Source organism: Eptatretus burgeri, chromosome 9 (assembly GCF_056783735.1).
Source record: "Eptatretus burgeri isolate ZD-2024b chromosome 9, Ebu_testis_v1, whole genome shotgun sequence".
NCBI classification, from domain to species: domain Eukaryota; kingdom Metazoa; phylum Chordata; class Myxini; order Myxiniformes; family Myxinidae; genus Eptatretus; species Eptatretus burgeri.
The window spans coordinates 96552205-96576445 of record NC_140969.1 but is presented as its reverse complement, the minus strand read 5'-3'; the positions used below and the strand labels follow the sequence as shown (position 1 = coordinate 96576445).

The window sequence follows — 24241 nt, the reverse complement described above, 5'->3', positions numbered from 1 at the left end:
GATGACAGGCTGAGTCAACCCCCTGGTGTATTAATTCAGTGGCTCAATGGGGCTTGAACTCAGGACCTTTTGGATCCCAAGCCGCTGCCCTAACCACTGTGCCAACACCAGGCTCTTGACAATGACAGACTATGCAGGTAACAAATCTCATTTGAGTCTCTCTCAGCAACCGCTCGTTGCACACAAGGTCTGACCAGCGATAGCCAAAGATTCTCCAAAGAGACCTGGTACCAAAATAATTAAGTCTCCATCTCAGATTCCCGGTCAGAGTCCAAATCTCACATCCATAGAGCAAGACTGGAAGCACCAAGGACCTGAAGACTGGGACTGTCGTCCTCCCGCACAGGTACCGGCAGCGCCACACCCATGATCCAGTGAATCCATGACTCCCCAGGCTAGACCCAGACGTCTGATGACCTCTGACTCATAGCCAGCAGAGACATGAATATCACTGCCAAGGTAAGTGAATCACTCCACGACCTCAACAACTTCACCACAAACGGGTACAGATAGGACAGCAGCATCCAAGATGTCATTGAAAGCCTGGATCTTAGTTTTGACCCAGGAAACCCATAATCCCAGCAGCTCCGACTCCTCCTTCAGCACCTCGAGGGCCCCCAAAAGGATATCTAAAGTCTCCGCAAAGATGACTGCATCATCTGCAAAATCAAAGTGAGAGATCTTGACATTCTCAAACGATGCACTTCAGCTTGATCTCTCCAACATCCTCCCCACAATGCAGTCCATATTGGTGCTGAAAAGTGTGGGGGCCAGTACACACCCCTGACAAACTCCAGTAACAACTGGAAATAAGTCAAAGATGGTACCACCACATATCATAGCACTCTCAGTACCAGAGTAGAGTTCAGACATCAGATCGATCAGTTTTGGTGGCACTCCCAAAGACCAAGAATCCTCCAGAGGGCATCCCGATTCACTGAATCAAACGCTTTACAGAGATCAACATAAGCTGTAAGCAGCCCCAACTGAAACTCTCATCTGCGTTCGGTGAGGACACGAAGAGCAAGGATACGGTCAATCGTTGACCCCTTTGGTGTAAAGCCTGACTGCTCTGCACGCTGGTGCTCAAGCAGATGGTGGCGAACCCTATCAAGAATTATTTCTGCGCAAAGACCTTGCCCGACACTGAGAGCAGCGTCACCCCTCGGTAGTTGTTGCAGTCTTGGCGATCACCCTTCCCTTTTCCAGGGAGGGATAACAAGGTATTTCTTGCATGCAATGCAGAGAGCACAAAACTGCATGCAATGACACGAGTGCAGCATTTCCACCAGCCTTGAGAAGTTCAGCATGGATGCCAAAGATCCCTGGAGTTTTACCCCATTTCAACCGGTTCACTGCAGACTGTGTTTCCACAAGCGAAGATGGACCACAGTTGATTGGAGAGTCAGCAACAGTGATTGTAACACCTCTGACGTCCAACTCGACAGCCGGTGGATCAGCCTGGTACAACTGCTCAAAGTAACCGGCCCAGCGGGCCTGCACTTTGGACTCCTCTGTCAAGAGCCCACCGCCCTCTGCTCTAACTGCAGTACACCGAGGGACGGGCTTGGACGAACGCAATGCGCAAATTCAGGGGTGTCCTGTAAGCAGGGGTGTCCACAGGTGATGCAGTACCCCCTCACAGATTCCTCACACATAGGCCTCCTTGTCCACCCTTAGCGCACGTAGTTTTACACCTCAGCTTCCTGAACAGCTCAGTTCTGCCATTCAGCCTGGCCCTACGACTCTGGTCAATGGTATCCAGTGTCCCTTGAGAGACAAAATTCTTCTTCGGCCGACAGTGAGTTCCAAGACATCCACCGGCAACATCAAGGACGGTGGCCTTTAAGGCACTCCACAACTCTTCAGAATCTCCCAAAGCATCAAAACCCCCAAAATCTTCACTCAGCTTGTTCGCAAACTCCTCAGCTACCCTCTCATCCTTGAGCTTGCCAACATCCAGCCGAGGCTGGGATGGTACCATTCTCCTGGATTTAAGGTGCAACTTAAGAGTTGCTACAACAAGCCGGTGGTCAGTATTGAGGAACTGAGCACTCCGGTAGACCCTGCAGTTCTGGATCATCCTCCAACGACCATCAATGAGTACATGGTCAATCTCCTTTGCCACACCGCCAGCGTTGGAATACCAAGTCCAGTGATGAGCTTGTGGGCGCTGAAACCATGAACCAACCACCCTAAGTCCATGACTTCTTGCAAAGTCAAGGAACTTAGTGCTATTCAGGTTCACAGTTCCTGACCCATGGGGACCAACACATTTCTCATAACCATCCCTATCAGTTCCAGTTGATGCATTGAAATCCCTCAAGACTTGATGAGTATCTTGCTTGGGGCACTGATCAACCACAGACTCGGGGCGTGGCATAGAATGCGTCCTTCACAGTGAGATCACTCGCCTCAGTCGGAGCATAAACAGAGACCAGAGAAACGACAAGGAGTGACGAATCCTCAGTCTCATAATACGATCATTGACCGGTGTTACCTCAATTATCATTGGAGTCAGCTTATTGGACACAGCTACAGCAACTCCTTGGGCATGGTAACCATCAGAGCGACTAGACCAATAGTAGGTGTAACCGCCCGCTATGATCTCACCGCAATCTGGTATTCGAACCTCATAGAGTGCTGCAATACCGATGTCCAAACGGTTGAGCTCAGATGATAACAGAGACAGGTGATCATCCTCTCTTAAGGGTAGGACATTCCAGGTACCCACCCGAAGCGACCGCCTCAGGTTAACCCAAGGAGTCCGCCATCTGGTTGACGACACCTCAGCACCACTCCGACACACTCTCCCACAATCTGACCCAGGAATGTTACCCCGTGGTTTCCCTCCTATAATCAAAGATTGGGTGTCCCGAAGACTTTGCCCCAATCCCGTCATCCGGTGAGCTGCCCTGCAAAGGAAAGCTGCACAGGAGGTACTCCCACGCAGTAGGTTTTCAGATTTTTTTTGGATTCGTGATGCTTTGTGGAATGAAGGGTTTTACGGTGGCCGGAGTGCAAATCCTGCCTTCAACCTCCTAATAAGAAGTAACCCAACTGCAGGAGGACGTCCGCAGACACAGTTGGGCACGAGATATGGATGGCCGTTGTTTCACAAAGAGCTCCTCTGCCCTGTGACAGGTTTTGTTTTTAATCCTGCTGGGTGTCCATATCCAAACACCCTCCTCACCAGGGAACCTGGTGGGGGACACGGTTTTGTCGCCAACAACCCGACCATGGAACAGGTTAGTACAGGTTTACATGATACCTGGAGCAAGTCACAGATCTGATCTGGCCTGACCTGGCAATGGTTGCAGCAGGTTGATCGGTATCTCAAGGAGACTGGGATGGGCCAGGAATCTGCCTGGGGGATGGGCAGTCGGAGGCTCCTGGAGTACCGGCAGAAAGTGGACGAAGTGACGCGCTGCTCTGGCGCATGCTCCCACACCTGACCTGACCTGACATGTGCATCCTGGAGAAAACTTGGTGGGGGAGGGGGGCAGCATGTAAAGGGCAGAGGGTGCAAGATCAGGAGAGGGAGGTGACAAACCTCTTTGTGGTATGAGAGTAACACGTCCAACGATTCACTTTGATTGCAGGAGATTCCAATGATTTTGAAGACCTCATTCTCCACAGCATCAATATGTGAAAGTTGAGGAAGGAGCGCTGACAGTACTCCATCAAGCTGTGGATTAAGGCCTTGTAAGTTATTGGAAGTTTAAATTTTCCCAAGGAAAGACTTGTCATGATGGAAAATGGCCAGTCAGTGGCTGGCTTTGGAGGCCACCTTTGCGATGCGGTTTGCCGAAGAGAGGTTGTTGCTGTGGTGAGATCCAAAAGGTTGAGTGGACTGAACCTCTTCAAGAGGATTGATAAGCAAGTAGATGGGAGGGTTTGCCAGATGCTCCTTTCAGATAGACAGAGTGAGAATGTGAGACTTGTCTGCATTGAAAGACATATTCCAGGTATTGGACCAGCTCTTGATTCTATCAACGTCTGGAGAGAGGAGAAGCTGCCTGCTTATCGAGGATCAGGACAGACATTTCTATAATTTAGCGAGGATGTGTGTCGATACTTCTTGGATAAATTATCCGGTCCTCATGCTGTTGAGTATCGTTTTATTAACAAGTTAAAACTCGTGCAGGAGAAACAGGAGCCAGCACGTTACCAGCCAATCACCACATCACACTGGAGATCACACGTACCAAACGTCACATGGAAATTACGTGTACAAACTCCAGGTATCAAGATGCTGGCGATAACTCGCATACGCTTCCTCAAAGACCATGGGATCTCTAACGTCGAGCAGCTAATGCTAGCAGACGGACGGGTCCCCGGCTTAATGTTCGTCTGCGGGCCGATGCACTTTGTGTTGCACTCCCCTCCCTGCGAAGCACCAATCAACAGTTTTTAGTCAAGATGACAATCAAACCCCGATGAGACAGTTCAAAGGTAATTGCACTCCCTCTGCATTATGTTGTCAAGGCGCTCCACACCCATTCTGGCAAACCTGAGTGTTGCCAAGATCGGTGGTCTTGAACGTTTCTATAGTAAATAATGTACCCTGCATGTGTGATGTTCATCCATCACAGCGTGCTCGCAAAGCAGGTCTCAACCAAGGCAAGAGTTTGTAATTTGGTCAGGCACTGACACACAATGGCCACGAGTGTCCACAAGCGAATCTGAACATATTGAACAGTGAGCTTTGTTTATTGCTATTTTATAATTTCCTTGTAGCTCCCGATGGCATTTTGTGAGGCAAGGAATTTGCTTTTTTTATCCCCTCGTACAAGCAGGCCAATGCTTTCTGGCAGACCCCAACACGCTGAAAGGAATGAATTAGCTTCTTGTGAAAGCATTTGGCACGTGTTTCTCCAGCACAAATAAACACACATGGCCTGATATCGCAGTTTGTTGTACAAGTGGCTTGTTGCTGCCTGAATGGGAAACTCGCATTGAGGTGTTCCTGATCGTGGTCGTGTTGAACCCTTTTACGCCATCACCGCATCCAAACTCACATTTACGTTCTTACTTTGTTTTTCCAATTTTATCAGTTCCACTCCGTAGACGACTTGGAATTCATTACGCCGTTCTGTATCCGTTGATGCTTCACTTTTTTCAGGGTCCATGACGTAAAGACAGCACAACTGGGAAACCCTTCAATTTTTCCCCCCTTACAGATTGGGAATGCAACAGGTCTCACTTTACAAAGAACACAATCCCTGCCTCCGTCGACGCCTGCAACAAAGCCCCAAGGAAGAGGCAGCCTCACAACTGCACTGCGATCCAAAAACACAAAGTAAAAAAAAAAAAAAAACAGTGACAAGGCCTCTGAATGTGGTTGGAATTCGATTCCAAACAAACGACCGCTTGAGACCATCGGGTTATTTGGAAAACAGGGTGAGGGACTGGTAGATGTCATCAAAATTCCATCACAATCTCCTTGTAGTTTGTGCAGTAGAGTGTGAGGGTGCCTTGTCCCTGTACTTTGTCTCCCATCATGTGAAACACCATCGATGAGTGCTCGAGATTCCGCAACATTGTTCCGTACTTGGCGTGCAATTATTAAAATCTGGTGGAGCTTGTGCATATCCTATATTGCATTCAGGATGGTGACGTTAGGAGACGTAAGTGTGCTTTTACATGAATTACAAGGACATTAGTCAACGACGGACAAACCAATGCATTGGGATTTGAACTTGGAATTTTCTTCAGAGCTGTGCTCAGATGGGAATACCAAATGGACTTCTGCTGTTTGCCTTTCAAACATGGAGTGTCCAATGTACTTTTGGAAAATTTAGATGCTCGACTCTTCGGAATGTTCCATGCATCTTCAATATCCTTTTTAATATCACGTAAACTGAATCTAAGATTGTGGTGAACCAAAGAGAAAGTCGTAATATTACCCTCGACTCAGAGGTACGCGCACTCGCCTCTGACCTGTGTCGCCTGGGTTTGAATCCTCACCCAGGTATAAACTATCATCGTGGCATTTCATCACATGCAGTGCGATCTTGGTCAGGTATTCCTTTACGAGATAGATAGAGCTGCTTTTGCGAGTTTATACCAGGTATAAAACTTCAACACAACGAGATCTTTCATTAACTTTGATTTTCTTCCTCTTGTTTAACGGCTCCAATCATTCCCAACCTTTTGGAATCGGCTGTGGACAACGATTCTGCGCCTCGTCTGACTGGAACTGGCTGTGTCCAGGCCTAATGTTCCACTGGCAATAATTTGGAATTTGTTTGGGGTCCCGGCGATAACTCACCTACTCTGTGAAGAGCACTGTGGGATCTTTAACGTCCACCAATGACCGGTGCTGGAAGACGGGACGTTCAGTTTAACATCCATCCGAGGGAAGGCACACACATTGATGAATCACCCTACCTGTGAAATACCAGGATAACAGTTTATAGCTGTGTCGGGGTTCAAATCCAGGATGGGCAACTCAGAGGCGAATGCGCGTACCATCCTAACATCTCTCTGTGTGCCTCCAATTTATTTGTCAATATTGTGTGTTAATATGTAGTCTTCTTCTTCATATGGTTTGGTTTGGGTTGAGTGAACTAGTTGGTGAAATGGACAATCCTCAGAGACTACTGGACTTGCGCAGTGAGTTGTTGCAGTGAATTATATCCTCCATCAAGGTGGAGGGATGGCACTACTGGACGGCTTACAAGTTGTTACCTTGGTTGTTTTTACCTTGTTACGTTGGTTATTATAAGAGTACAAGTGCAACACACTCACAATTTTTTTTTGACTTTCCACACAAAGTTTCTTTTGGATGCATGGTCAAGGCACTTGGAAGAGCTAGAGCAGCATCGAAAGGAACAAAATCTAAAGGGGAATCACAAACGGCAGAATAGAAGTGAGATTCAGATCAAGGGAAGGGGAGAAGGACACATGGGGGGTGAACAAGCTGAATGAATTACAGCAAGAAGAGGAATGGGGAAAGCGGGGATGAAACAGAAAAGGATCAAACCAAGCGACAACTAACAAACGAAAAAAATGGAAGGGGAGGGGAGGGGATCACAATAGCCTGGAAAAATGGGAGTGCTTGGGAATGGGGTTATTTGAGGCAGAAGTGGGAGCTTAAAATCTGAACATACATTTATTCACTCACAAACAAATACTACCCTTCACTTTGCTGACAGGAATACGAAGAGAGGGGGGGATGGAGAGAGAGGGGGGGTGAAAGAGTGATGAAGGGTGGGGGAGCAAGTAGGGGGGAGTGAGGAATGGTGGGGGTAGGGAAGACGGTTTGAGGGGAAGGAAAGGGGAGGAAGCGTGAGGGGAACGGAAGGCAGCGTGAGGGGAAGGGAAGGCAACGTGAGGGGAAGGGAAGGCAGCGTGAGGGAAAAGGAAGGCAGCGTGAGGGGAAGGGAAGGCAGTGTGAGGGAAAGGGAAGGCAGCATGAGGGGAACGGAAGACAGTGTGAGGGAAAGGGAAGGCAGCGTGACGGAAAGGGAAGGCAGCATGAGGGGAAGGGAAGACAGCGTGAGGAAAAGGGAACGCAGCGTCAGGAAAAGGCAAGGCAGGGTGAGGGGAAGGGAAGGCAGCCTGAGGAGAAGGGAAGGCAGCGTGAGGGGAAGGGAAGGCAGCGTGAGGGGAAGCGAAGACAGTGTGAAGAAAAGGGAAGGGAAGTCAAAACTTTATCAGTTGATGTATCACCTATCCGTCCATCAGCAAAGCAATTAGCGTGCTTTAATGGCCAACTCTAAATGCCTTGCTATTCATTGAAAAGGAACACGCCCTTGGGATATGGTTTGTTTGCAAGTGACTTCCTTTTGATGCTATATTGTAAACGGAACACCCAAGGAGTCAAGCACCGCCCCAGACATAAAAACCATCTGGACACGTCCGGAGATACGTACTGGGTATGTCCTTCCTTCCATCCGTCTGTCAAAAATGAAGAAGAACCTTTATAACTCACTGTGCTTAATTCCAAAGTGTTCTGAAGTGTAATTCTAGAGGATTCTAAAGGGTAGCTCTAAAAGCCTGGTGTTGGCAGTGGTTAGGCTGGCTGGCTTGGGATATTATGGTCCCGAGTTTGAACCCCATTGGCCACTGAATTAACACGAGATGAGGTTTACTCAGACTGTCATCCTTTTGAGGTCGATGAAATGAGTACCAGTGTACTGGTATAATGGTTATATCAGTGCTGTCCATGCCTGCAACAGCAGTGCGGTAATCTTCATGCAGATGAAGCAGCACTTATCGGGAAGGAAGGAAGGAAGGAAAAGGTTCAAAACTGTTCGAAAGGTTTCCAAAGGGTAATTCTGAAAGGTTATTCTAATGGATAATTCTAAAGGGTAATTCTAAAGGATAATTCTAAAGGATAATTCTAAAAGGTTATTCTAAAGTATAATTCTAAAGGATAATTCTAAAAGGTTATTCGAAAGGGTAATTTTAAAGGGTTCCAAAGGGTAATTATAAAGTGTTATTCTAAAGGGTTCCAAAGGGTAACTAAATTAAATAAAATGACCGTTTTTACAGCCATTTTTCCCTGCTGTGCAGGGGGTTGGACTTTTTCTTGAGGCAATGTTTTGTGGCCGGATGCCCTTCCTGACGCCAACCCTGGTCGCCTCTTACGACACACAGGGATATGGTATATCTATTCTAACCAGGGCATACACTAGGACCAGTACACTGGTACTCATTTTATCGACCTCAGAAGAATGACAGGCTGAGTCAACCCCCTGGTGTTAATTCAGCAGCCAACGGGACTTGAACTCAGGACCCTGGGATCCCAGGCCACCACCCCAACCACTAAGCCAACACCAGGCTTCCAAAGGGTAATTATAAAAGGTTATTCTGAAGTGTAATTCTAAAAGGTAATTCTAAAGTGTTATTATAAAAGGTTATTCTAAAATTTAAAGGGTAATTCTAGAGGTTAATTCTCAAGGGTAGTTCTAAAGTGTAATTATAAAAGGTTGTTCTAAAGGGTAATTCTAAAGGGTACTTCCAAAGGGTAATTCTAAAAGGTTATTCTTAACGGTAATTCTAAAGGGTAGTTCTAAAAGGTAATTCTAAAAGGTAATTCTAAAGTGTAATTCAAAAGGGTAATTCTCAAGGGTAATTCTAAAAAGTTATTCCAAAGTGTAATTATAAAAGGTAATTCTAAAGTGTAATTATAAAAGGTAATTCTAAAGGGTAATTCTAAAGGGTAATTCTAAAAGGTAATTCTAAAGTGTAATTCTAAAGTGTAATCATAAAAGGTAATTCTAAAGGGTAATTCTAAAGTAATTATAAGAGGTATTTCTAAAGTAATTATAAAAGGTTATTCTAAAGGGTTATTCTAAAGGGTAATTCCAAAGGGTAGTTCCAAAGTGTAATTATAAAAAGTAATTCTAAAAGGTAATTCTAAAGTGTAATTCTAAAAGGTTATTCTAAAGTGTATTATAAAAGGTAATTCTAAAGTGTAATTATAAAAGGTTATTCTAAAGGGTAATTCTAAAAGGTAATTCTAAAAGGTTATTCTAAGGGTAATTCTAAAAGGTTATTCTAAAGTGTAATTATAAAAGGTAATTCTAAAGTGTAATTCTAAAGGGTAATTTTAAAAGGTTATTCTAAAGGGTAATTCCAAAATTACCCCCATGTGGGCATGGCGGTCATCTCTATAATACCACAAGTTCTCAATATTCAGTTATGACCGAAGACTACAACTGCACAGCTCGAACTGCGTAGTTTGGTTAAAGACGACTCGGCATTTTGGCGTGTGCGCACGAAATTATATTTTGAAAATAAATGCCGACGTTTACATTTCCGGTTTTGAAACTTTTGCACCTTCGGCGGAAAATGTATAAATGTACAAGGTCAGCTGCTATGCAATGACACCATTCACTAACTTTTACCATGCCCAGTAGAGAATATATAGCCTCCTGAAGGTAGGGCAGTTTTTGCAAACTTTGAAGTCACGTGACGCGAAAACGAAAGCGAAATTCGAAAATCCGTCCCGACCAAATTTAGATATTGTCCCATACATTCATATGCCACAATCAAATTCAAGATCGCATGAGAAATGTAGGAGGAAATAGATTTTGAAAATCGTCATTTTCGCATTTTTTTCCAACTTTGAAGTCACGCGACACGAAAACGAAAGCGAATATCGAAAATCCGGCCTGACCAAATTTAGATATTGTCCCATAGATTCATATGCTACAATCAAATTCAAGATCGCTTGAGAAATGGCGGAGATAGAATTTCAAAATCATCATTTTCGCAACTTCAAAGGCCTCGTGACCTTGACCTTGACCTTCGGTGACCTTGAAAGTCATACCATCGTGTATGTCTCATCAACCTCTATCAGGATCACTTATGACCAGATCTCCCGCTTTAACTACATTGTGGACGGACGGACGGATCGAAGGATATCGACACCCATATTATTAGGTCATGCTCGAAGAGATGACCTAAAAAGGTAGTTCTAAAGTGTGATTATTAAAGGTTATTCTAAAGGGTAATTATAAAAGGTTATTCTAAAGGGTAATCTGTCTCTGTCTCTGTCTCTGTGTCTGTCTCTGTCTCTCTCTCTCTCTCTCTCTCCCCCCCCCCCCTGTGGCTGCTGGTTGCAACGCAGCTATGCCGCTGATGCAGTGTCCCCCTTACCAGTACACTGGTACTCATTTTGCCGACCTCAGAAGGATGACAGGCTGAGTCAACCTCCTGGTGTATATTAATTCAGTGGCCAATGGGGCTTGAACTCAGGACCCTAGGATCCCAAGCTGCCACACTAACCACTAAGCCAACACCAGGCATTAAAGGGTTATTCAAAAGGGTGATTTTAAAGGATTCCAAAGGGTAATTCTAAACACTGGGTATGTCCTCCACTTCTCCATTATTCCATCCGCTTTTCGAGATTCTAAAGAGTTCTAAAGAGTTTTAATGGGTTCTAAAGGGTAATTATAATGGGTTTCGTTCATTTCTAGGATTTGCCTATTTCACATTAAAAATGCGAAACTGAACCATTTCCTTCGGACACGGGTGCAGTTTTTTTAATACAGCGTTGAGGCTCATGGACGTGCTATAACACAGAATGGATCTGGAAGTAAAATAGCAGTAGAAGGGGGGAGGGTGCACAGACAGCAGGGCTGAGCTACAAAATTGAGGGAGACTTGGAGAAGACTTGAGGGAGACTTGTCTGTGCCTGTTTGTGGTGAGGATGTTTAGGTCGTGGAGAGATTCACTTACCTTGGCAGTGATATTCATGCCTCTGCTGACTGTGAGTCAAAGGTCAATAGATGTCTGGGTCAGGCCTGGGGAGTCAAGGATTCACTGGAAAATGGGGTGTGGCGCTGCGGGTACCTGTAGAGGAGGACGAAAGTCCGAGTCTTCAGGTCCTTGATGCTTCCAGTCTTGCTCTATGGATGTGAGACTTCGACTCTGACCAAGGATCTGAGACAGACTTAATTCCTTTGGTACCAGGTCTCTTCGGAGAATCCTTGGCTATCGCTGGTCAGACTTTGTGTCCAACGAGCGGTTGTTGAGAGAGACTCAAATGAGATTTGTTACCTGCATAGTTTGTGAGCATCAGCTGCGGCTGTATGGACATGTAGCTCGTTTTCCTGACGCTGATCCTGCTCACCAGATTCTCTCAGCGAGGGAGTCTCGTGAGTGGAGGAGGCCAATGGGCCGACTACGTGCCTCGTGGTTGCAGCAGGTTGATCAGAATCTCAAGGAGATGGGGATGGGCCAGGCACCTGCCTGGGGGGTGGCCAGCCGGAGACCCCTGGAGTACCGACGGAAAGTGGATGCAGCGACGCGCTGCTCTGGCACATGCTCCCATACCTGACCTGACTTGGATAAATAAAAGGATGTGGTGAAGAATGAGGGTAAGGGGAGCACACTGTGTGAAAAAGATGGATACAGAAGCAAACTCTGAGGATGGAAAAATTGGGAACCTGGAAAGAGATGGGCTTGGGGGTGAGGGGAGGATGTGGAAGTTGGTTCATGGGGGTAGAAAAGATCATATTTTTGGATTGGGAGTGGCCTGAGATGGTGTTGAATAGCTGTCTTTGAAGCCCTTGAGGGAAAAATGAGATTGAAGAGAGTGTGGAAGTTCGTTCCACAGGTGGGGGGGGGGGAGTGGAACAAATGAGTGGATGTGAGCAGTGATCTGGGATTTTAGGAGTTTCACCAGAAGAGGGTGGTTGATGGTGGACCATGTGCACTATGCATAAACTCCTAGGGAGGGGAGAGGGGGGTGGGGGTATATTTCATTAATTTTGAAGGCCTCGGTTTGCACGGCATCAAGCTGAGCAAAGTGAGAGGGCAGGAGTGCCAGCCCAGAGGGGAAACTACAGACGAAGCCCTTGTAGGTGGATTAGAGGTCAGTTGTGCCAAGGAAGGACTTTTCACAACGGAGGATGCCGAGTCGTTGGCTGGCTTTGGAGGCCATCTTGGAAATATTGTCTGCCCAAGAAAGATCATGGCTGATAGTGAGACCTAAAAATGATATTTGAAAATATAATCACTTCTAATAATAGGGCACATAGCATACCTAAATGATATACTTTCTAACTTTATGATGCAACATCTGCTTAATTAGTTCATCGAAATTTTCTGCACATTCAAAGTTCATTTTCCCACCACCAAATGAACGAGAGACTGTTCCACTTTTCGAGATTCGTTCACTTTGACTTGTTGGCTTTGCAAAACTTCTTAAGCAGGTTCTACAATACTTGCCTAAAGTACTGGCTACAGGAAATGTGATGCTTTTAATTAAAAAAAATCCCAAAGAAACGTTTTTTTAACCCCCATTTTGCAATTCAGTTCTGATTTTTAATAACACCTTGTCTTTTTTGTGTGCTATGATTTCAGGTAGACACCTTTTCTCAGTTTGTATTTCTCTTTCTAACATGTACACACTCTTTGTGTGTCCCTCTCTCTTTTTCCTTTGGTTGTTGTACAGGTCCACGTTGTAAGGAAGACAGACTAAGTTTTGCCCTCTGTCGTACACTAAGCTTACTTGGTCGCTGCGGACTACCTTCAGTGCAAGTACAGTGCTGCCAGACCTGTCAACAGACTGGACGCCTCTCTCACGACCGAGGTGGTGAAAAGGTTTCTTAAGATGTGTATGCTGTAATCTCCACACCTATTCCTCTCTCTGTGTTAAACAAAGTAATGACTTTTTAAACCAATATGAATAACTGAAAGGTGATTCTCAAATCGTATAATTTCCTGCACCTTTATACACATCGTGGTAAGGAAGCTTTAATGACTCTGAAGATCTCATCGTAACACACAATCGCATCAACCATCGCCACTTCTTTACCAGTGTCAACGATCTTCCTCGTTTTCATAAATGTATCTTTGAAAATAGCAGAAAAAAGAACAGACATTGTCAAAGCTTTTCGTCTTGTAGCTCGTCAGGACACACGCAAGAATACATGCAGACACAAAATGAAACAATTAATTTGTTCAGACCGTTGGTGATTGGTTCTTTGGACCGTTACTGACACAAACATACACATCGTGACCTCAAGGCACTGAGGGAACCTGTGACTTCCCATTTTTCGATGGATCCAGGTCAGAACAGATGCAGTGTTTGCACATACTCTTTTTGTTTGCAAAGAACAGGAGCTCGTGTGTGTATAAATGTGGCTTCAGTGCACGCACATGCTACAATCTGGAACCGTTCAGCGTGATAGTCCTGGACACATTCGGGATTGTTCAGGAGATGCTGACCAATAGCAGAATTGCTTTGATCAGGCATTCTTGTTGGGTTCTTACATGTACGGGATGGTTGTGTACGACCAGTCTCCAAGTTGTTCCGGACTGCCAATGGGACGTGCTGATTGATCCGATCCTCCAGTCTGAGTGATGTGCGACCTACGTACCTGGCATCATTTGAAGTTGATGAATACCCCTTGTTAATAGAGTGTGGGCCATATGTTCACCTTGTCGACTTGCTGCTGAAATTGAGCACATTAAAACCATTCTCCGGTACAATGGCTACCCTGAGCGACTCATCTGTGAGTTCATACAGTGCAAAACTGCCATTCGATCTGAGGACACTGTATTTGGACCAGAAATATATCCGGTTTATCTCAAGCTGCCATGGAGAGGTAAAATCTCTCAAAAGTTTGAACAACTGGTGATACGGTCAGTTTCACTATATTACAACTATGTTGCAATGAGAGTGATTTTTACAACCCACAAACTGCTCCCCTCAGTACAGAAAGATGTGCTCCCTACCAAAACACTGAACAATGTTATTTACGAATTTCAGTGCTGGTGTGATGCCAGGTACGTAGGTCGCACATCACTCAGACTGGAGGATCGGATTAGGCAGCACGTCCCATTGGCAGTCCGGAACAACTTGGAAACTGGTCGTACACAACCATCCCGTACATGTAAGAACCCAACAAGAATGCCTCATCAAAGCAATTCTGCCATTGGTCAGCACCTCCTGAACAATCCCGAATGTGTCCAGGACTATCACGCTGAACGGTTCCAGATTGTGACACGTGCGTGTACTGAAGCCACATTTATACACACATGAGCTCCTGTTCTTTGCAAACAAAAAGAGTATGTGCAAACACTGCATCTGTTCTGACCTGGATCCATAGAAAAGTTGGAGATCACGGGTTCCCTCAGTGCCTCGAGGCCACGATGTGTATGTTCGTGTCAGTAATCAATCCCCAACTATCTGAACAAATAAATTGTTTCATTTTGTGTCTGCATAGCCGGTATTCTTACGTGCGTCCTGACGAGCTGCAAGACGAAAAGCTTTGACAATGTCTGGGTTTTTTTTGTTTTGCCATTTTCAATTTTTGTTTTACCAAACGTTTAAAATTGTATCTTTACCTATGGTGCTATTTGGACAAATGATATTCTCACAAGTGCCGGTGAGCCTTAGATTGATGTAAAGTAAAGGAGCATCTCAGCTGTGCTGGACGTTCTAGGTGCAGTGTGCTGTTTGCACAACGAAACACCCTAAACTCCCCCCCACCCCGGTTAATTTTCCTTCCTGTAAATAGTCCCCAATCGCAGCGATTTCTACGTTACGTGACTTTCTCCAAAACAATCTTTCCTGCTATGATCCCAAATGACAGAATGAGCAGCCAGGTAGGCCCAGATACCTTTACCAATTTATCAGTCGAATGCATGTTCGACTGGGATTTAATTATTGATTCAGTTTGCTGTGTTGGAACTGAGATGGGGGTACACCACCCTTGTTGATTAGAACAAGGTTTTTTAATTTGTGCAGGGTACCAGAATGCCAGGGCCCACTCGTTTTGAAATGTACCGTTGGGATGTTTAACGGTCTTCACTTGAATAAAAGCAGATGGGATTCAATACGGCCAATGATATTCCCTATAAACCCTCTTCCTGCCTTCTTCCTTCGCTGTGTTCAATGTGTTTAAGCTGTTTGCGGTTTTTCTTTTATCTGTGTTACATTTTGCCATATGCAATCATTCAGTATTGCTGTGTTCAGGGAACATTAATGTGTTTTGTTTTTTTTCACTGATTTTGGTGCTATTCTTTTGTGCAGATTTTAAAAATGAATATTTAATAAAGATTTTTAATTGAAAGTATGCCATTGCTGATTGTAGAAAAAGAAATGAAATAAACACGTTGATAAGTGTTATGGTGATACGAATCCTTTTTTTGTAGAGACCGACGGTATGACACACTGTTCAGCAAGTTTTGGCCTTGCTGTCCGATCGAGTGTGAAGAGATAGATTGATTCAGAGGAAAAGAGAGGCACAAGGTGGACATGCAGACAGCCGCTTTCACATAGTTGGTCCAGAACAAGAAGACATGATTATTATTTCCTCTTTGTAATGAGGATATTATACAAGAATGGAATAATTCAGATGTATAAACAGTCACATTCAGAGATGTCCACCCTTTGCATTCTCCCTTTCCCCTCATCGTTACCTGCATCCCTTGTTTGTCCATCTCTGACTACTTTCTCCCTCCGACCTGCTGTTGTTGTTTCCACTTTCTCCTGCTCTTACCTTTGTTATGTTGTGTCCTGATTTCTTCTGTCATTGTTCTTCCATGAGCCTTGACAGACCATCTTAAAAGAAAAAAAAATTCTTTAAACAATGCCTTGACATTCACAGACCTCTCATTTGTGGAATTTTTCAGGAACATATCCCCTGCAAATAGGGTATGACAGCACTGTACTGTCCAGCACGATATCTCAAAAAGTTAAGCACAGATTCGGAGGAAACTTGGTGGTCGAGTTGGGTAGTGGACAAGAACAAGCCGATTCGATTTTGGTTAATGTGTGGATGTGGAACTGGCCTATCAAGTGGGATACAAAATGTAAACTGTTCAGCCTGGTGGAGGTACACACTCTATCGAGTGCCATTATAGTTTGATGTGAAATCCTCCAAAAAGATTGGTAAGTTCTTTATAGGTTTATAAGTGTCTATCTTGGTAGATTTTTGTTGCATTAAACCGATGGAGTGTCCATGCCATCAATACATAGGAAGTCTCAAAAGTTCTTGATATATCTACATAATTATACAAGCATGGGTACCCGGCACTGCCGGGCAATACTGGATCCCTCGCCTCATCCCTCCCACCCATTCCCCTCTCTCCTCTCAGAGGAATTTTCGCAGGGTTTTTAACCACGTTTAGGAAAAATATATAATTAAAATAAAACCGCTTTTGATTCCAACCAACCTCGAACTTGGCATGTGTTGTGTCGAAATCTCCCTTTCACGTCCCCCCCCCCCCCCCCGGGACAAATTAATCGATATGGCCAAATGAAGTGATAGTATAGATGTTTATCCTCATCACCATGTAATATATGCCTGGTGTTGGCTTAATAGTGCGGGTGGTGGGATTTGGATCCGAGGGTCCTGAGTTCAAATCCCGCTTGGCCGTTAAATTAATACCAAGTGGGGTTGACAGCCTGTCATTCTTCTGAGATTGGCAAAATGAAGCTCAGAGTGGTGACCTGTCCAGGATTGTGCTCAATAGCCCAGGAGACTGCTTTGGCAGCACCTACGCTCTGCACAGAGTATGGTCCCCATGGATGGATGGATGGATGGATGGATGGATGGATGGAGAGGGCTCTATCCAAGTGAAACGATTGACATGTTACTCTTGATGTGTTAACTTCATGATTCCAACCGAAAAATATCTTTCAGTAATGCTTGAAATTTAAGCTCCATGTCTATAGTTGCATGGAATTGCCCAAAAGAGCATACGATCCTGGACACTGCTCTTTCTTAAATGTTTTTTTGAATTCCCAAAATGTGGAAATAAAATCCTGTGTCCCATGAAAAAGAATTTTAAACGCCTCATGCCCAGACGTTATTGCATACTCGTGTTAGAAATGAAACAAATGTGCCCACTTATATCGGAGTCGATTCTCCAGATGGACAAGACCCAAAATGTAAGCTTGCAGTGGGCTGACGCCCAGTTGGGGGATAAGAACAGATCACAAAAAGGTATGCACAATGTAGTGAGAACTGTTATCAAGATGACACTTGAGAGCAGGAAGTGGAAAGCGATACAACGAGCAGGGTAGAAAGCCAGATGAGATTAAGGAACAGGCCCAAGGACAGAGTTGAGCTGTTTAGAGTGGAGATATATCAATCACTAGTCCGACAAACATTAATTAAAATCGGTTTGTATAAAAAGCAGCCACAACACAACTATCCTGGGTATCACAAAATAATATCTTGTAGTTCTCCAAACCATGAGATACGACACCATGAAGTTAGAATCCTGTGATGCACAAAGGAATTTTCTTGCTGCTGGTGCCTGTATGTACATGTGACAACATCGTGGTATCTGAGCAACAAGAGGAAAGGAATCCCTTTCACTGGAGGGTATCCAGAATGGAGCTCTTTACCAAACAGCTGTCAATTGGAACCTACAAGCACTCAGAGAACCACCAAAGCACGAACTTGCAAACAGGGCCTCTGTACTACTATACGGGTGGGGGAAGGGGTTGCATGCCCTGTGGCTTTCATCCCCTGCTCTGAAGACCCTGAGGATGAAAGGGCAGGCCAGAGGCTAGCTCCCAGCACCTCCGTCTCTTTGGCCTTTTCTTTGGGGAGCAAAAACCAGCTGGAGCAGCAGCTGGTAATTCTTGCTCGGGCTGTTTTTAAACGTTGTCAGCAGTTGCTGGATAAACACGTGGAATGCTGAACGAGGTGATTGCCTTCTGATTGGCTTATAAGCTGAGGTGTCAAGAGTTTCGAGACCGAGGAACTTTCTGAAGGGGGACAGTGACAACCCAGATCTTTGCATGGTGTTGTGGAATCTTGTGTTATTTTTCCAAACCATAATGGGAATGTTTGTAGATGTCAAACATCCTTTGCCTAGTCCGTAACTGCATATCTTCCAAACACATCTTCATGACTGTTGTCGAGGTTGTACAAGTGACAGCAACCGACTCTCACACGTCGGCTGTGTTTTCACCGGACAAGTCTCCAACGGCATGCGGAGAAAAAGACAATGAGAAACAGACTTAAACTCCTGCCCACTAGTTCCGAGTGTGTTGTTTTCCTCACCACTTCGTAACCACTGGAAGAGCCGCCTACAGAAGAGTCTGAGAGATGAGGCTGAGGATATGCAGAATATGGTGCATGTTGATGATAAGATTTTGTTACGGTTCTGGGAAACGCATGCATACAACAGATAGTGTCCCAAGACAGTTATTCCATTATTATACGTGTAGATAGTCCCTTTCCTTTTGTGTAGCGGGACAACAAGGGAGTGCGTTGCGATGATCTAATATAAAGGATTGCTTAAATCATTTTCTCCTTCATTTCATCCACACTTCTTCTTCTTTTCTGATTATTCCTGAGGTAAATCAGCCACGTGCGCCTTCGCTGTCAGGTGGGGCCTCGTGGAGGCCAGCACGTGCGGCGCCAAGTCATGTGGTGTGCTTGTCGGTGCGGGATTATCGACTCGAGCTTCCGATGATCTGGGGAGGATTGCCGGTTGCAGTGAAAAGGCATGCGAATTGGATACCGCTTAAGAGGCTGCACGTCACGAATGGTGTTTTTCACGGCACGGGAAACACGGTCAGCACGACGCCCACGCTGCACGAAACGCGTACGGAGGCCGATAAAGACGACTCCACGCCATGTTTGGCAGGATACGAGTGTGCGAGCAGAAGCGGCTTGTTCCTTTTTAACCTCAACATCCGACACATATTGATGTTCGCCCCGCGCACACGCTGGCGGAGTCGTGTGAACGTGAGCGCGGGCCACGTGTGTAATGGCTGAACCGCGCGCACTGTATGGAATGTGCTCGAAAGCAGACACGTACATCGCTCGTGAAACGTGCATGGATTTATCCATGGCGATGTACCCTCGGCCCTCGCTGGCAGCAGCGGGTTCTCCGCGGATGGTGGGCGTCTTCTCGTCTCTATGTCCAGCGAAGCTGCGATCGAGCCGGGGAACGTACAGTGCGGGCCACGTTGGCGCACGCGCAGCGAGCGCGTTGATCGACGCTGGTCGAACGCCCAAGCGGGCATGCGGGACCCTCGACCGGTCGTCGGGCACGGCCCAGGGGTTTTTGCAGGATGATTCGCGTGCCAATTTCTGTGTGGGCGATTTGTGTCATTGTCGTGGGGTTGGAGCGAAATATGTTCGCTGTCTGGGATGGCCTTGCCGGAAAAAAAAAGTGAGGCAGTTTCCGGCCCAAGCTGGTGGGCCACGTGAAGGGTCGGGGCCAATCGGGGTCGGGTCGCCACGACCCGCCTCCTGCTGCTCGGACTCCGCCTCATCATCTCCGCCCACACGACGTCGACCCCACGTGCCTACCTGGTCCCGCCTACTACTCCGTCCTCGCACTCTGGACTCCGCCCCTTCTCAACTCGAGCTCCTCCTTTACGGTGCCCAATTCCTGGTTCTCAACTCCCTCTTCATCGGGTTTTCTGTGTCTGTGTGTGTGCGTATGTGTGTGTCCTGGTGCCTGTCTGCCTAAATAGGACTGTAGAAGAACGTTATTATTATTGTTATTAATTTCGCGTTAAGTCTGCTCTGTGTTCCCTTTTGTAAGTTGCCTGTTTATTTGCTCTTTGGTGTTTAGAGGAAATTGGTGTGTTTCATGTCATGGGGAAAACGACTATCGACAACATATGTCTGGAAGCATGTACGCCTGGTTTTACAAAACTGTTGAAAATCGGTGGAATGAGACCTTACCCGCTGGAGCTTTTTTAACTCCAGTGTGGAACAAAATGTATAGTTCTCCAACTCTTGGGCGAACTGGAGACCTGAATTGGAGACCAGCACATCAAGCCCTGGTCACACAGACATTACTCCATAAGTTTAATTCTTCTGTTCCAATTTTTTGTCCTTTTTGTGATTTGATTGAAAATGTTTCCCACATTTTCATTGAATGTAAGAGATTGGTACCCCTCTTTCTCTTCCTTCAACAGCTTTTCTATAAATTTAATTTTGTTTTTTCCTTTCCAGTCTTTATTTATGGAATCGGGTGGAATTATAAAAGTAAACCAGTCCTCTCGTTTTTGTCTTTTCTGTTGGGCATTGCTAAACTGGCAATTTATAAAACAAGGAAAGCAAAATTGAAGGTGAAAAATGTCAATGTGCTTTTGTGCTTTCAAGGTATGGTTTCGGCACGAGTAAAAATGGAGCAGGCTTTTCTTTTGAGCCTGGATATTGTGGGTGATCAGTGGTACACTGATTGGATAAGGTTTTGAGTTTCTCTTTGTAAAAGTTTGAAGTACTTAAACTTTTTTTTGCCTATGTATTATTCTGTGGTGTTGTTGACATGAACAGACACCCTTGTTTCTATTGCTTTTGTTGAATTTATTTTTGCTGTAAAATTGTTTGGAATTGTTTTTACGGAGTGTGCTTTTTCTGGTGTGTTTTGATACTTTTATAATAAAAGCATACAAAGGTCTCTCTGTCTCTCTGTCTCTGTCTCTGTCTCTGTCTCTGTCTCTGTCTCTGTCTCTGTCTCTGTCTCTGTCTCTGTCTCTCTCTCTCTCTCTCTCTCTCTCTCTCTCTCTCTCTCTCTCTCTCTCTCTCTCTCTCTCTCTCTCTCTCTCTCTCTCTCTCTCTCTCTCTCTCTCTCTCTCTCTCTCTCTCTCTCTCTCTCTCTCTCTCTCTCTCTCTCTCTCTCTCTCTCTCTCTCTCTCTCTCTCTCTCTCTCTCTCTCTCTCTCTCTCTCTCTCTCTCTCTCTCTCTCTCTCTCTCTCTCTCTCTCTCTCTCTCTCTCTCTCTCTCCCCGTCTCTCTCTCTCTCTCTCTCTCTCTCTCTCTCTCTCTCTCTCTCTCTCTCTCTCTCTCTCTCTCTCTCTCTCTCTCTCTCTCTCTCTCTCTCTCTCTCTCTCTCTCTCTCTCTCTCTCTCTCTCTCTCTCTCTCTCTCTCTCTCTCTCTCTCTCTCTCTCTCTCTCTCTCTCTCTCTCTCTCTCTCTCTCTCTCTCTCTCTCTCTCTCTCTCTCTCTCTCTCTCTCTCTCTCTCTCTCTCTCTCTCTCTCTCTCTCTCTCTCTCTCTCTCTCTCTCTCTCTCTCTCTCTCTCTCTCTCTCTTTCTCACCCCCTGCTGGCTGTTGGTACGTTGTGTGTACTGTCATGGCTGCTCCTTGCTTCGTGTCGTGAGTACCCCTCCTCTGCCGTGCTGTTTGGTGTTTCCACTTTCCCCATTTTTCGTTTTCTACTTGTGGACTTTCCCGTGTTTTTTTTTTTCCTTCCTTCCTGTCTGGAGAAGAGAGACAGAGACAGAGTCCGAACACGGTCTCGTCTCGAGAAAATCGTAGGCCGAAGGCCTGTCATGGCCGCCGGGGGAGGTTTTTCTCGTTCACTGCGACCGTGTTCTTTGTTAATTCTCAACTTTAATCGTTGATTTCTTGGTGTTTGTGAAAACGCCTTATTTCTCCTGATAAAGTTTATTAACTTGTTTTCTTGAGTTAGAATGGCGGGTGAACGTTTCCGTGTCGAGATGTTCGAGTCACTAACTCGTAAAAACACTTTTTTGCTTCCCTCCCAGTGAGGTGGAACTTAACGATGTGCTTTCCGCCATTGGTAACATTGTTGGTTTACATAATATTCGAGCTGCTTCTCGCATGAATAACAAGTTTGTGGTGTTTGTGTTGGAGGAACACATGGTCGCCACGGTGGTTGAGCATGGCCTGTTCATCGAACCGAACATTTACCTCTCTGTATTCGCTTTGCAGGCCCCAACAGTTAAAGTTAACATTAATAATATTCCACCATTTATAAGGAATCAGGACTAGTGTAACTAGTTAAACAAGTTCGGTAAGGTTGTGTCGAGCATCTCGATGGTGCCGATGCGTCATGTTAGTGATAAATTTAAACACGTCATGTCCTTTAAAAGAGTGTTTTTTTTTTATACTACCTGAAAATGGAAAAACACTGAATGTTGAACTCAGTGGAAAAATCGATGGGTTTAAATATAAAATGTTTGCCTCCTCAGTGGTTATGACGTGTTTTGGGTGTGGAGCTCACGGGCATGTGGAGAGTGTTTGTTGCAATGCGGTGACACCACAAAAAAGTGAAGGTTTGGTCAGGAATGATTCTTCCTCACTACAAACTAATGGGGAGAAGGTGAATCGGGAGCTCAGCCCCCCCCCTCACCCCCACCAGCTGAGGTGTTCGATTTGGACTCGTCCACCCTGACCGGCGTTGGAGAGAGGGTGTGTAATCGTGATGTAATCAATCTACCACCACCAAACTAGGAAGTGAAAGTGGTTGCTTCCTCTCCTTTACCATCCACTGTACAGGACAGTGTGGATGATATGGAGGTATCTGTTACGGATACCAGGAAAAAAGGCCAAAAACGGTCGAATGTTGATGCTAAGGAGCAGAATAAGGTCCAGATCGTGTCAGGCTCGGTGGACCTCCAAGGTACGTGTCACATTGGAAACCCCTTGGTGGTACCGGAGTCGTGTGCAGATGTGGAGACTTCGCTTGCTCCACTGGCTGACTCCGAGTGGGACACAGAGAACAGTGAGGTATCTCAGGATGTTTTAAGTGTTTGTCCTGTTAGCCAAACTTGTTCAGGTGAGTTCACAGCTATGTCTGACAGTGATGGAGAAATAGATAAAGGGGAAAATCCCTGTGAGTTAAATGTCAACCCCTCCCTCACAGATGATGATGGAAGGGTTGCAGAGGGGAAGGACATGGACAAGAAAAATTTGGAGGGGTCCATAAACAGAGCAGAACTTTCTGTTGAGCCAAAAGTAAGTGTTCCACAAGTAATAGGAGAGGCCATCGATGAAGCACTTGATTCAGATGACACCTCTTCTACCCCACATTTTAGTGCTTTCAGCTCTCAAGAGGATGAAGGGGAAAACGACACAACCTTAGTGTCTCAAGAAAATGTGATTAAATTCCTGGATGATTCATTCAGGAAAAGATACGTAAAAATCAAAGACTACTTCCCGAATTTACACGATTTCATTAAAACTGCAAGGCGTATGATTTGTGATCCTTATCAGGTTAACATGTCAGATCCTCAATTCTAAAGGTTAAGGAAATGTGTTACTTGGGCTGGTAAAGAGCTTCAAGAATAACTAACTGAATGGAGATAAAAGTAGCATCCCTGAACATCAATGGAGGCTGCAGTTGTGTGCATTGCCTCCAGGTATTTCAGCTCTTCCAAAATGAAAAAAAATTGATGTGCTTATGCTACAGGAGGCGCATGCAAATCGGTCTTCTGAGGATGAGTGGTATTATATCTTGAAAGGTTGTCTTTTTTTTCTCGAGTGCGCCTGTTGACGCCTAGGCTGGTGTGGCATTAGTGTTGCATCCTCGACTCCAGCCTCGGAGATAACTTGTAAGGAAATTTGCAAAGGTTACTTGCTGTCTGTGCAATTTGGCAGTAGTAACCTAAAGATTTGCATGACAAATGTTTACTGTCCGAGTGCTAACTCTGAAAGAGGTGCCTTTCTGTACAAGTTGGCAGAGTTTGAAAGCACCATTGACTTAGCCATGTTGTTGTGTCTGGGGGGTGACGACAACTGCACCCTCAACCCACAATTTGATCGGAACACTTGTGAGCCTCATCCACTCGATGCAAGCAGTGTGACCACTCCTTGGCTTTTTTTCACAAGATCTTGGCTATTCATTGTTCACCTTGGCATCTTGGTTTTCTCTAGGTTTTCTTGGCGTATAGGTTTTCTATTATCATCGCTTTTCCGAAACCTTGTGAATTCTTGGCTTTTTTCATTGGCTCACCTTGGCATTCATGAAAATGAGGAGTGGTCACACTGAGTGCAAGGCCTTTGGCACAGCGAGTCAAAAAGTTTAATCTGGTGGATGTGTGGC

General features: G+C 45.4%; 1 protein-coding gene across 2 annotated transcripts in view; it reads left to right on the top strand.

The window, feature by feature from the left end:
• The window catches only part of ADAMTS7 (ADAM metallopeptidase with thrombospondin type 1 motif 7), a 168909-nt gene extending 153311 nt beyond the window's left edge, over positions 1 to 15598 (top strand). For both annotated transcript variants that reach the window (XM_085896244.1, XM_085896245.1), the window contains one exon: positions 12917 to 15598. In XM_085896244.1, coding sequence (XP_085752370.1) covers positions 12917 to 13074 — 158 coding nt within the window. In that variant the 3' untranslated portion in view covers positions 13075 to 15598. The remainder of the gene's footprint in view (positions 1 to 12916) is intronic.
• The last annotated feature ends 8643 nt before the right edge of the window (positions 15599 to 24241 follow it).